At 40.5% G+C, this 12408-nt stretch overlaps 1 protein-coding gene across 8 annotated transcripts in view; it reads left to right on the top strand.

Annotated features, from left to right (window-relative positions):
* MARCHF8 (membrane associated ring-CH-type finger 8) overlaps window positions 1–10476 on the top strand; it is a 95333-nt gene extending 84857 nt beyond the window's left edge. For all 8 annotated transcript variants that reach the window (XM_040563212.1, XM_040563218.1, XM_040563219.1 and 5 more), the window contains 2 exons: window positions 3229–3376; window positions 5874–10476. In XM_040563212.1, the coding sequence (XP_040419146.1) occupies window positions 3229–3376; window positions 5874–6178 (453 nt within the window). In that variant the 3' untranslated portion in view covers window positions 6179–10476. The remainder of the gene's footprint in view (window positions 1–3228; window positions 3377–5873) is intronic.
* The last annotated feature ends 1932 nt before the right edge of the window (window positions 10477–12408 follow it).

Here is a 12408-nt window from a genome sequence, read left to right as displayed (position 1 = left end):
GTAAGTAGAAGAAGGTTCACTGATAAATGTTTTATCTTTTCTTTGTGTGTGACTAAGTTTTAGTACTTCAGGTTGCTAGAACCTCTGTTTTTGTTTTATAAAATAGGAATACCTTTAATAAATCCGGTGATTTAAAGTATAGGTACTTAAACACTACTTGTGTTGTAAGACCAGTTTTGTGCTTGAATTCTTTTTGTTCTCCCACATCCGCCAAGCTTTCAAATTCAGTTAATCCTTCCCATCGGGATTTTGAGGTGGAAGTCACTGGTATTCTTAGCACAGACAAATCTTGCCACATCTACCAAAGTGAAAGAGGTTAATAGAAATAACCTTAGTCTGGAGCTCAAATAAATGAGAAACGTTACAATCAAATATGATGATCTTAAATCATGTAGGGTCTGCAGTCTAGACTGCAGCCAACTGAAAGCTACTGTGAGAACTTGTCTGGTTTCCACAACTAACTCCTAACAGAAAATGGAGCATAATTCAAACACTTTTTTGTTGTTGTTTTTTAAATGGAGATGTGCAGTTTGCAATATATATAGCATAGCATCTCCTGTTGATAGGACGACCTCTCCTTATGACTGCAGCAAATCATTGCCTTTGAAGAACTGTAGCTTTTTCCTTGGTAGCCCCTTAGCACAGAGCATTGTAGCTCTGAGCTGCCAGTACTGGCTGCCATAGGTTCTGTTATTTCAACAGACGATTATTTGCGCTGCCCATTCATAGGATGTGAAAGAAATTATTCTAGAGAAGCCCAAGTAAAAAGAGGTGCTATAGGTGCCAATTAGCTGCTCATTCTTCTATGCTCACTCTGCCTGGAGTGGGCAGGGGAAGCATTTTCTGCGTATTTGTGAGAAAAATCTGTTGGGCACCTTCAGAAATGAGTCATTTGGCATCATTAGTTATATCTGAACAGGTCATCCATGGAAGAGAGACCAGATGCCAGAAGGATAAGTAGAAGGATAAGAAGGAATTTACCTTTCAAATATGTCTAAAGAGTCCTTTAGAGGTTCAGCTGCAGCCAGAAGACAAGCTGCCTCTGTATCTTCAACTCACCCTCTGTGGTATTCTATCAGTGGGGAGAAAACAGTCTGGAACTGGTGATTATGAACAGGATGGGGCAAATAATAGGGCTTGTGCTTATTTGTAGGGTAGAAATGGTATCTAACATCCTCACCATCTTAAGGCTGTATTGCATCACTGTATATTGACCTGTGACGTGTTCAAACAGCAAGTTACAAAGGGAAGAGAATGAGGAACAAACCACGTCATGGTACAAGTGAAAGTGAGGGGAGAGAGAGGGAAGCTTCATTTTTAAATTTAAATGAAAAAAAAAGAAGACAACTAGACTTGATTTTTCTGTGGATTTTTTTTTTATTTTGTTTGTTCCAGCAACACTTAAAAAAAAAAAAGTCAGAAATGTTGAGTGTTGTAATTGTGAAATGCCATTTGCTCTGTCATCAGAACAGTGCACCAGGGGCCTCCAGATTCTAGTTTTCAGTTGGGGATGGGGCAGAATAAATAATTTGCAGAACAGCTTCTCTGATGTGGACTTGTATCGATGGAAGAGATGAAGTGATGTGGGTTGGTTTGGTGGCTCTGATGGCAGCAGTTCACAGGAGATATAGTCCAGCAGAGGAGCTCTAGCTGCAGAACCGAAAAGAGGAGCATTAGCTAGTCAAAACGCAAGACCTTGTGACTCTGTAAGAGTCTGTAGAAACTAAACATCTTTGTTTAGATACAAAATCCAGTTCTTATTTAAAACATAGCATCCAAAGGGAATGTTTTCTCTAGTCTTTTTCAGGGAAGTTGAAAGAATATAATTTCCTAGCATGACCCAAATCTTTAATGTCATTGCTAGAAGTCTTCAGTTCTTGTGCCACGATGAGACTTGGATGCCCACTGATTTAGAAATATGGCTTGAACTGGCCAAAGACATTATTTATTGGTAAGACAAAGGATCACAAAGTCTCTGTTTTGTGGTTCAACCATTCTTGTATTTGAAGCAGTGGTAACAATAATTCAACATGATGGGTGATTTCAGTCATACCAGTAAGGTCATCCTCATTATCTTCCACACTTTCCCTCTTTTTCAAAGTCAACTTTTTCTATGAGTTATTTCAGGAGACATCAAATGCAGCTCTCTATAACACATGGGTATGTATGAGAAGCTTAAGTGCCCTGGTATATATTTTATGGAAGTGTGAGGGGAAAAAAAAACAAAACACCTTAACACTTTGTTCCAAGCAAATACACTGACGGATGCGTAATAAACCTGCAAAAGCTTTCATCATATAGAGAAAATGCATTTAAAAACAAAAACAAACAAACAAACAAAAACTTCCAGGTGCCATTGGTTAATAAATAAATAAAAGCTGTTTTTGAAAATTTCCGTATATTTTATGTTAGAAGCATCTATAATAATTGTCTACATTCTTTCCATCCTTCCTCAGTGTCAGTGACCTGACTTTGTGGTTTCTATTGTGGCTGTAAAGACATTGCTGAAAGATGCAGGTCTGGGGGTTTAACTTAATGCATAATCTCACTTTCTAAAGCTGTTGTCCCAGTTCTGCTGTATATTCTTAGGGCACGTGTTTAAGTGCACTTGAAACACTGAAAATAAAATATGGGTGTTGCTACTGTAAGTAGCGTTAAATATATGTGAAGATTGAATGAAGCCTCCAGAGGTAGGAGGTGAGAACTAAACAGCCTCGAGCTGAGAGCTAAACAGCCTTGACTGCGCACCGGGGGACTCTAACAGCACAAAGTGAGATATCTTACACGTACTGGACGATTGGATCATGTACTACTCTTACTGCAGTGTGTTATTGAATGCCTGCCTGAGCAAGGCAGCCCTTTTGTCCTTCAAGATGTTCATTTCTGAGTGTGGGTGCCAGCTGCTCAGTTATGAACGCACTAAGAAGCAGCCTTACTCGTGGATCCCTCTGTGCTGGAGCCTGTGTGGGTGAGCAGGGTGCGACGACTTTGTGCTGAGGCTCGAGGTGAGAGCTGAGCCCTGATGTTCCCGTACTGAACCGATTGTTCATGTCACAGCAGAGCAAGCTGCCAGGCATCACGCGCGTGTTGTGGTCAGGGCAGTCGTTGTGTGACTTCTAAAACTGGTCTGCTGTCTGGTTTTTGTTCTTATCAGTGTTTGGTTTTTATACTCTCTGTTAACTGTGATAAACACTTAATCTTTTGCTCTGCTTCTGGATTTCTTGACAGTGGGAGAAGTTACAGATGACAGCCAGCGAGAGGAGGAAGATCATGTGCTCTGTAACATTCCATATCATTGCCATCACCTGCGTTGTGTGGTCTCTGTATGTCCTCATAGACAGGACTGCTGAAGAGATTAAACAGGGACAGACTACTGGTAAGTTACCTGATTATCTTCCCACTTATTCCCTTGGAATAATTATTGATCCTGAATGCAGAGAGGGTGCAGAACATGAGTGTGCAGGTACTGCTTTTACTTAGACCAGGCAGCTTTAGCCTGAGGTTGGGTTGGGCTAAAAGCAGTTTTTAAATGATTTAGTTAAATTGGTGTAAATTTGTCTGTGGGTGCTTTTAAGTCTATTTCATAGCAATTTATTTTGCACTTATGAAATGCACAGATAAGGGAACCAATCCACTGTGGCAGACACAAAATTGCATTGGCTTAGCTGATTTAGTTTTCAACTGCAACACTTACTGAGCAGATAGGGATGTAAACATTTGTTTGCTGCTATGGCTACCTTTAGCTGAGCAAAATGAGAACAGTTTAAAAAAGAGAAGAAGAAAGAGGAACCTAAATCCAAATCTTTGAGCCAAACTAACAGGATTATTCTTTCTGTTCAGCCATCTGTGAGGTGGGTTAGCACAGGTTTCCTGTGAGAGACATGTTCAGCTGGAGAAATTGTAATTAGTGGTTGTACGTGAAGCAGAAGAAATTCAGGTTGATTCTTAGGACTCCAATTCATGCAACTGAGATGAGACACACTGCAATTCATCTAGAGGTTGCCACCCCACTGCAAGGATGTCTTAACTTCTTGAATAGAAGGTTTTCTTCAGAATGCCAGCTGTAAACTTACCAAATTGAAATCTATTTAGTTTGGTGTGCTGGGCTATGATTTCCATCTGTTGTAGAACGGTTTCTCAGGCAGCTGAGCTCCCCCTGAAGGCGGGGATAGGAGGGACAGGGTGTGTAACAAGGCTGGGAGCCATTGTGGCTGTTTCAAAGTAAGCTGTACTGGCTTGCAGAGCATTGGATGCCAACTTGATAAGCAGCTGGAGAATGTTTAGCTTGTGGTTGAAGAGCATCACCTGTGGAGGTAGCTGAGCATCAATAAACCTGCAAATCCACAGAGCTGTTATTCTCTTCAGAGCAGAATCACACTTCAAACAGAACTGTTTTGCAGTAATTTTTCATTTTAGCTGTAGTTTGATTGTTCATAGCTTCAGTCAGGAAGCTGCTTTGAATGAAAGCTTGTAGATTTTGTTCTATCCAACACTCTTTTCTGTGTATGGTGAAAATTGTTGTTCTTTCAATGTAAGGTTTCCATATAATAATGAAAAGCATATGCTGTCAAAGATTTATAGTCTCCAGGTTATTTTAGTAAAAAAATATATTAGATGAACATGACTAGGAAGAATAGTGGAGTATTTAGTACTTGTTACAGTGCTTTCTTCGCTCCCTTCATTTGGATTCTAAATCTGGGGAGTGCTCAGAGGAGCTGGGGTGCGTGTGGAGAGTGTGCATACATTTATGAATTCATGTCTGCACGGTGGCAGGTGTAGGCTATTGCTGCCCACAGATAGCATCAGATAGCTCACCTGTGAGTCAGAGGTTCAGATATTAATCACTGGTGGGATTTCATCAGTAGTCATGTTGCAGTGCCCTTTGGGTTTGGGGACTAAAATATTTTCTTTCTTCCCACACTACCATGCATTTCCAGAAGAACAGTGGCCTGTATTTCAGTTAAAAACTTTGAAGGCTTGGCTGTGATTTTGCTGTGCTGCTGCTAATTCTGTGAGAAACCTGGAAGTGTGCGATTCAGTATGGTTTCATATCCATCTTGTGATGCTTATCTTTCAAGAGGAGAGAGACTGAGTGGATGCAGGACCTGTAAAAGCAGATGATGTATAAAATAAGTAATCTGTTATTTAAAAGTAGGTGATAGAGATGTAACAAGATCCAATGGCTGAGTGTTCAAGCCAGACAGATTCAGGAAAAGTGCAGGTGGTTGTTCTTAATATGGCAGATAAGCTTGCTAGAACGCTTCAGTATCTTCAACGCTTCCCATTTTGCACCAGAAGAGATGCTTTAGTTCAACTAGAAGTTACTGGGTCTGATGAGGATAAAATTGTCTGCTGTGCATAAAGAACACGTCAAGCTAAATGGTATCAGTGGTTCAATTTTGAGTTCAAAAACTATGACTCTGTATACTATGTGATGACAGTGGAACAGACTTCTTAAGTCACTGAGTATCTTGCTATCAAGAGGAAAGCATGTCATAGAATTCTTTTCATAATCTGTTCCAATTTTCTTGTAAAAACAGGTGTAAAAGGACCTGAAGTTATTACTGGCTGTTGCCCTGATAGTGCTGTACAAGAGCTCAGTCACAGAGGATCAATTGTTCTGTTGTTGTTTTTCTTTTTTTCCTCTGGTGGGTGAGAATAAACATGTTATGTGAACTCAACAAGCTTAGAAGCCTGCATGCCTTTAACTTAAAGGGAGAAAAAAGGCAAAACAAAACAACAACAAAAAAGGCAAAATAGGAACTCTGTGACAGTCTCCTTAAGGAATGTTTTTGAGAGATGCAATGTAGTCTACCCAATATTGACCTGGTCCTTTTTATTTATTCCTTTTTGTTTTTTTTCCTTTCTTCCAGGGATTCTAGAATGGCCATTTTGGACTAAGTTGGTGGTTGTGGCTATTGGTTTCACTGGAGGACTTCTGTTCATGTATGTACAATGCAAAGTGTACGTACAGTTATGGAAGAGACTTAAAGCTTATAACCGAGTAATATATGTACAAAACTGTCCAGAAACTAGCAAAAAGAATATTTTTGAAAAACCTGCACTAATGGAGCCAAACTTTGAAAGTAAAGAAATGCTTGGGGTTCACCATTCAGATACAAACTCTTCACATTACACAGAGCCAGAAGACTGTGCTGCAGAAATCCTTCACGTCTGACTGCTGGGTGGGAGGGGTGTTTCTGTATGTCCTTGAAGATTTAAAATATCATTGTTTACTGCAAACTGCTCTACCTTTTTAAAATTGGCTAACGGCCGAGGGCTGGCAGATGAAGTTTTTTACATTTGCGTTTTGTGGGAATTTTTTAAAATCCCTTTGGCGTATCCGTCAATGTTATCATGGTTGCATACCTCTCAACATTTCGTCTCATGTACTGGGCTGATCAAAGAGCCACAGGTTACTGAGTAGAATGAGCCTTGGTTGTGGTATTAAGCAAGCCACTAGTGAACTGTCATCAACTTCATGGAGTCTGTTACTTTAGAAGATGACTCTAAATGATTCTGGAAGATGTGTAGAGTGTTGGTTGTTGTCTTTTTTTTCCTGTCTTGTGGTTTTTTTCTCAGCAGGATGAAGGAGGCTGTCCCAGACACTGAGGGAAATGAGAAAGCTAGAGTCTAATCTACTGCTAACACTGCCACTAACATTTTGTCTTAGGCAGCAGGTGTAAAATTATGCTTTGCATATTGTGATGAGACTCATAAAGCATATAGCACTTTTAAAAATCTTTATTTTGTAATATGTATGTCCAATGAGAATGAAACTTGAAAGAATGTGTCATTTTCAGAACATTTCTTCATTCTCTACCCCACTCATTCTACTGAAACGTAAACCTCTTGCCTTATTTAAAAAAAAAAATTAAAATTCCAACCTGTGATTTCCAACACATGCACACATTATCTTACTAAACATAACACTAAAAAACTGCCTCTTTGGGTTTCCTTTGAGGAACAATTTTTTTTTTCAAAGGATGTTGCACTTGTGACTTGTGTTTGGGGAGTAGTGGATGTGTACAGTGTTTGTTTTCAATGCGTAATGGTTTCAGTGCTCTGGGGATTGGTTTTGCTTTTTTTTTTTTTTTAAACAGGTCAGGTCATCAACGGACCTGCACTTATATACCTGATGCAACTTTCATTCCAAACCATTGGTTAAGGTTTTGTTAGTGTATTGGTAAAAATGTGAGCTGTTATGGAAAAAAGATACTTAGTCAATACAGCTGAAATTGGTTTTCCTTCTTTAGTGCTGTGTCATGTGTGAATTACCCGAGAATTTGGCATTGTGAGAGGAGGTACTAAGTTCAAAGTTGAGGAAGTAAATATTGCATTAAGTGTATGAGTTTAAAAATGGTTTTAGTCCTGATGTGATAAATTACATGGTCAGAGAATTGCTTTGGCTATTGCTTTGAATTTGGGACTTCTTCTTAATCAGTCAGCTTTAATGAAAAGAGGGACAGTGTTAAAATCTATTTGCAGAGCTTTAGACAGACTTACCCACTTACTTGACCATTCTGCTTCACTGAACCACTGTCCATCTTCAAGTCATTTAACCAAAGTCTCGCATCAGTGTGACTGGGGCAGGCCCGAAGCCCCTCTCAAACTCAGCACATGAGGCTTCTACATCTGAAAGCTTTCTCTACCAGAGCCCAGTCTAAATCTCTGTAAAGTCAATGATAATTTTCTGACTGGTGTTATTAGGAGTTGCCTGGACTTCTCAGTTAGGTAAAAGCTTCTGTTTACTTATTGAGATACTGAATTAAATCCTGAGGTCCAGTTCAGGTTTTACTTTGTCCTTTTCAAGTACAACTTTCATTGGGCATAATCTTTTCATATTAAAATTAGTTGCATTAACATATCCCAAAGAATAAGAGATCAGTGATTTTTTTTTTCTTAAAATGTAATATTAATTTATTTCTAAATTAATCTTTAAAAAAAATAATGCCTGAGAGGGGTCTGTGGTAAGAGAACACACACTAAGAGCTGTTAGAAGAAAAGTGTGTGTGTGTGCCTCTGTATGATCTCATGCTTGAAGCTTACTGCCTGTGATCTTCATGAACAACACGGTTCTTTGTTCTTGATGTTTTAAAATAGACAGACTTCTAGACAGTTCTAGCAAAGCTGCACTGGCATGGGTTTGCATACTGTGCAAGGTGTCAGGATGTCCCATGCTTATGTGATAAAGGCAGACAAGCCCTGCCAGTACCTGGGGAGCAATCTTCATGGCCATGTGCATGTAGAGTTTGTTGCCTACACCTGCCATATTTTAAAGTGCAATTACTTGGACTCTTTCCCGAACTCTGCTGTGGATGATCCTGCTCTGAGAACCCAGATAGATAACATTCAGTCTTGGTTTGGTTTGTTTTTTGTTCTGTGAAAAGGTTTACTGGATAAACTCAGGTGGGTTAATAACGTCTTACACACCTTCATCATTTTCTTCTGAAATGCCCAAGTGCACATGGCTTTCATGTCTGCAAGATGCACAGAATCAGATGCAGACTAATGCTGTGTGTGTTCTCATCTGATCTGTGGCCAGTAGGGGAAATGAAAATGGACAAGTTCTGGTATGAAACCTGTGTGTGCTCCAGCTCACATCTGAGGTAAAAGTGTCTGACTGATGTTCTGACAAGCACCAGTATGGCATACTGTAAAATGCTGGTCCTGTTTCAATCACTGTCATAAATGATTCTTGGTGAAGCATTGTGAAATCTCATTTGGCGTTTTGGAAGCTCCATGCAACATATGCCAGTTGGTGTTCAGTGTATTCAGGATGCTGAAGTTTTGTTTTGTTTTGTTTGTTTGTTTTTGCTGTAACCCTATGTATCTTCAACTTGGGAAGAAAAACCATCCCCAGTAAAATCATCTGGAGAAAAATAATTGCAGATAAAATTGTTTTAGCCAGTGTTGCTGCTTACTGTTCCCTTTCCACAGTAGCTTTTTTCTGAAAGAAAGACATAGTATTTAATTCTCTATGCTACTGAGGATTGCTTAAACCAGCAGGGGCTGGTTTGAGCTGGTTTGAACCAGAAGAGATCCATCTGTCAGGATTTTTTGTTTATGCCAATCACACTTGTGCTAATTCTTGCCTGATGTTAACAGGGGGCTTCTGGAGCTGCAGTCTTCTGCTTCTGCATGGTGCTATCAAGTGGTATAAGAAGGCTGAATGGTGCTTTTTCTTTCTTTCTCCTTAAGGAGATTCTGTTGACTTGTTTTCAGCTTCTAGCTGTGAGGCACTGATACTAGCTCAGGCGAGCACCGTCCTTTCTGCCCGGATGTTGGTAAGGGAAACAATCACACCCCCATCACACCAGGCATTCCAAAACTTCCTTTTGGCAGCTTTTGAAATGACAAATAAAGTCTTTTCTGGTCCTTGTCCTTTCGCCAACATTAGTTCAGATTACCTGTGACTTCCCTGAGATGAGATTTAAATAGGAGGGAATAAAGGTTTAATACCATCTACCACAGCCCCTTCACTAAATTGCCAGAGCCTTTACTGATATGGCTTAGACATCTGACCAGACTCCCATGCTATTGACTCTTAAGTCCTGTCCAAAAAATCACTGGCTATGCCAAGGAAATCTCCCTGCTACATCGTGTTTGGTGCATCTGCCAGGTCATGAACATGCATTATGTTAGAAATACAGGCATATGCTGCAGAAGATTGCTTCACTTTGTGAGATCATGAGATGTTAAATTCATTCCTATGATTTCTCAGGAGTTTCTTCAATCGTAATCCAGTATTTTGGGGAGGGGGTCAATGTTTAAAATGTTTCCCTGGGCTCTGATGATGTGGCCAGTCCTGCCACCATTACCTGGTGAATGTCATTGAGGTTGGCTTTGCTTCAGCAGGAGGGATTCAACAAAGGTTACACCAAGCCTGCAAGGAGCTAGACAAGTGCTGGGCCTCTGTCCCACTGCCTGAGAAGTCCTGGGAATCAATAGTAACTCCCTGTCCAGCCCTTCTACTGTGTCCCCTGTACTGATCAGGGCATCCAGCCTACTTGTGCTGGTGCTGTATCAGGAGCAGATTCCTTCTGCCCTGTGTTTGGCTGGGTAAGTATCTATTACAAACTGGGACTCGGATCACCTAAAGCTGAGGCGTGTTAAGATACAGATTTCCAGTGTAGTCTGCTGTGGAGGTTGTGGCCAGCAATGAAAGGGAGGTCTGTGTTTCTGGTTGGGTCCCTCTCAAATATGGGTGAAACAGGGCAAATACAAAAGCAAGGATATTGCTGGCTGGATTTTCACAGCATTATATTAGATATGCAAAGAAAACTTCTAAACAGGACCTTTTTTGTGATTATTTTCTAGTTTTGAGATATTGCAGTGTCTGTATATTCCAATGAAGTACTGAAAGCACTTGTCTTTGTATAGAAGATAACTGTTTAAAAATTGCAGCTGATCTTGTACTTAGGTAAAACATTTGTAGATAGGTAATTGTATAACATTAAACAACTTTACACTGGCATGTGTTGTATAGTTTATACAAGACACTTCACAGTTCAGCAGAATTTTTTAGTTAGTAAATTTCTAGTAACTTAAATGTATAGTTTTGTATCCTTTCATGTATGTTCATTTTCTCAGTATTGACACTTGCAGAATTATTTTTAGTTTCTTAAACTGTAATTGGTTATTGTTGTGTGATACACAGGGTTATTGACTGCAACAATAAAGTGTTTCTATAAAAAAAAAAAAAGAAACAGAACAAAACAAAATCAGCATAGTATCCGTTTTGTTTCAAACAGCATTAGCAGCCCAGCCTGGAGAAAAGTTGAGCTTCCCAGTAATGAGATGATCAAAAAAAGTGAGTTAATTTCACCAGAGTGAACCCAGGACCTCATAGCTCTTCAGCGTAGGAGGCCAACACGCAGTAAGATCCATGACAATATACTGTATGATGTTGTGGATCATAAAAGGTTGGTTAATTGTCAGAGTAAGTGGGTGACCCCTTCATTGTAGTGAGAAGATAAAACTTTGTATAGGTGCTTTGGGGTCAGGCGCAGGAATTGTGGAAAGAGTTTTCTGGCTTGTGCCATGCAGGAAGTGGAGAGAGGATTCCTGTGGGCAGTAAAATCTGTGGAGCTTCTTGAGTCAGCGCTGAGTGTTGCTATGAGTGCTTGATGTCTGATGTCGGCATTCTCACGTGCATTGGTGCTGAACAGGTGATGCTCATTACACTGATTCATGTCTAAGAAGAAAATAAGTTTGCATAAGCATGGAGTGGTGGACAACTGCAATAGCCTTTCATTGCATGAAGCACAACTGCAGTGCTGTATGTCCTTTCATTGCAAGACCACGCCTCAGACACAAAGTCTTCAGCAGTTTTTCTAGAATAGGTTTCTAGCACCGGTAGATCAAGGAAAACTGCTATCTGTGCCACTGTGAGACAGCTTGTAACAAAAGCGTAAATGCCAAAGAGGAAATAAGATCTGGAAAATTGTCAGTAACAGATGTGGGGGTCTCAAAGAGACTCTTAGTTAATTACCCCTTAAAAAGAAAGATAAGTTTTGAATTTTATTTAAGGTAAGAAATGGGAGGGCATCCATCTTAATACTGCAGAGGATTTTTTTTTTTTTTTTTTTTTCTCCATGCGAAGCAAAAGTGTCTATGTCCTGTATTCCTTAGTGAAGCAAGTCGGGTTATGGTACATGAAACTATTTGTATAAAGCTTACTAAAATGCACCAGCAAGTCTTATATGCAAAAATACCTTGCTGGAGAGATGGTAAGTAAGACACAGGGCCTGCCATTTGATTGACAGTCTCTGGGCTGAAAAGCTGATGGGCTTTTTTAAGGAGCAGAGCCTGTAGAGCTGTTTGGACTCTGGTTTAAAAGTGTTCTTCATCTTGGGGTCAGACACCTCAAATTAATTACAAAATGACTTCTTCCCTCTTGCAAACCTTGCTTTGATCTGAGATTCTTGCTGTCACTGTGTGAAGCGTGCCCATCTCCAAGGCAGAGCAGAACAGTGGCACAGCTGTGACTCCAGGTACTGAATTTTTCAGCTGACCTCAGGAGCTGAAGCCATGTGGTGAGTAGTTACTGTCAGCTGGTGGGCAGTATCAGTGTGACCTGCCTCTTGCACCAGGACAGAGCGAGGCCGTGTGAGGCAGGAGGGCAGCAGCAGGGGTTGGGAAGATCCACCTGAGTGTCTTCTGGAGGCTGTGGAGGTGTCAAATGGAGACTGCAGCTGCTGTCTCCCAGCTCCTCAAAAAAAGAAGTCCGAAGGGCCTTGAGAGCCGGACTTGTGCCTGCTAACCTGCTCTGGTGGGACCCCTTGGAAAGAGGGCTGGAGGAAGCAGAGGGATGAGGTGCAGAAATGGGGTTCACAGGACGCCCTGGCTGGAGAGGAGATCACCTCTCTGCAAGGGTTTTGTCAGGAAGCTAGGGGAGGGAAAACA

This window comes from Cygnus olor, chromosome 7 (genome assembly GCF_009769625.2).
Source record: "Cygnus olor isolate bCygOlo1 chromosome 7, bCygOlo1.pri.v2, whole genome shotgun sequence".
NCBI classification, from domain to species: Eukaryota; Metazoa; Chordata; class Aves; order Anseriformes; family Anatidae; genus Cygnus; species Cygnus olor.
Note: the sequence above shows the minus strand (reverse complement) of the source record. Positions and strands in the feature narration are given on the sequence as shown.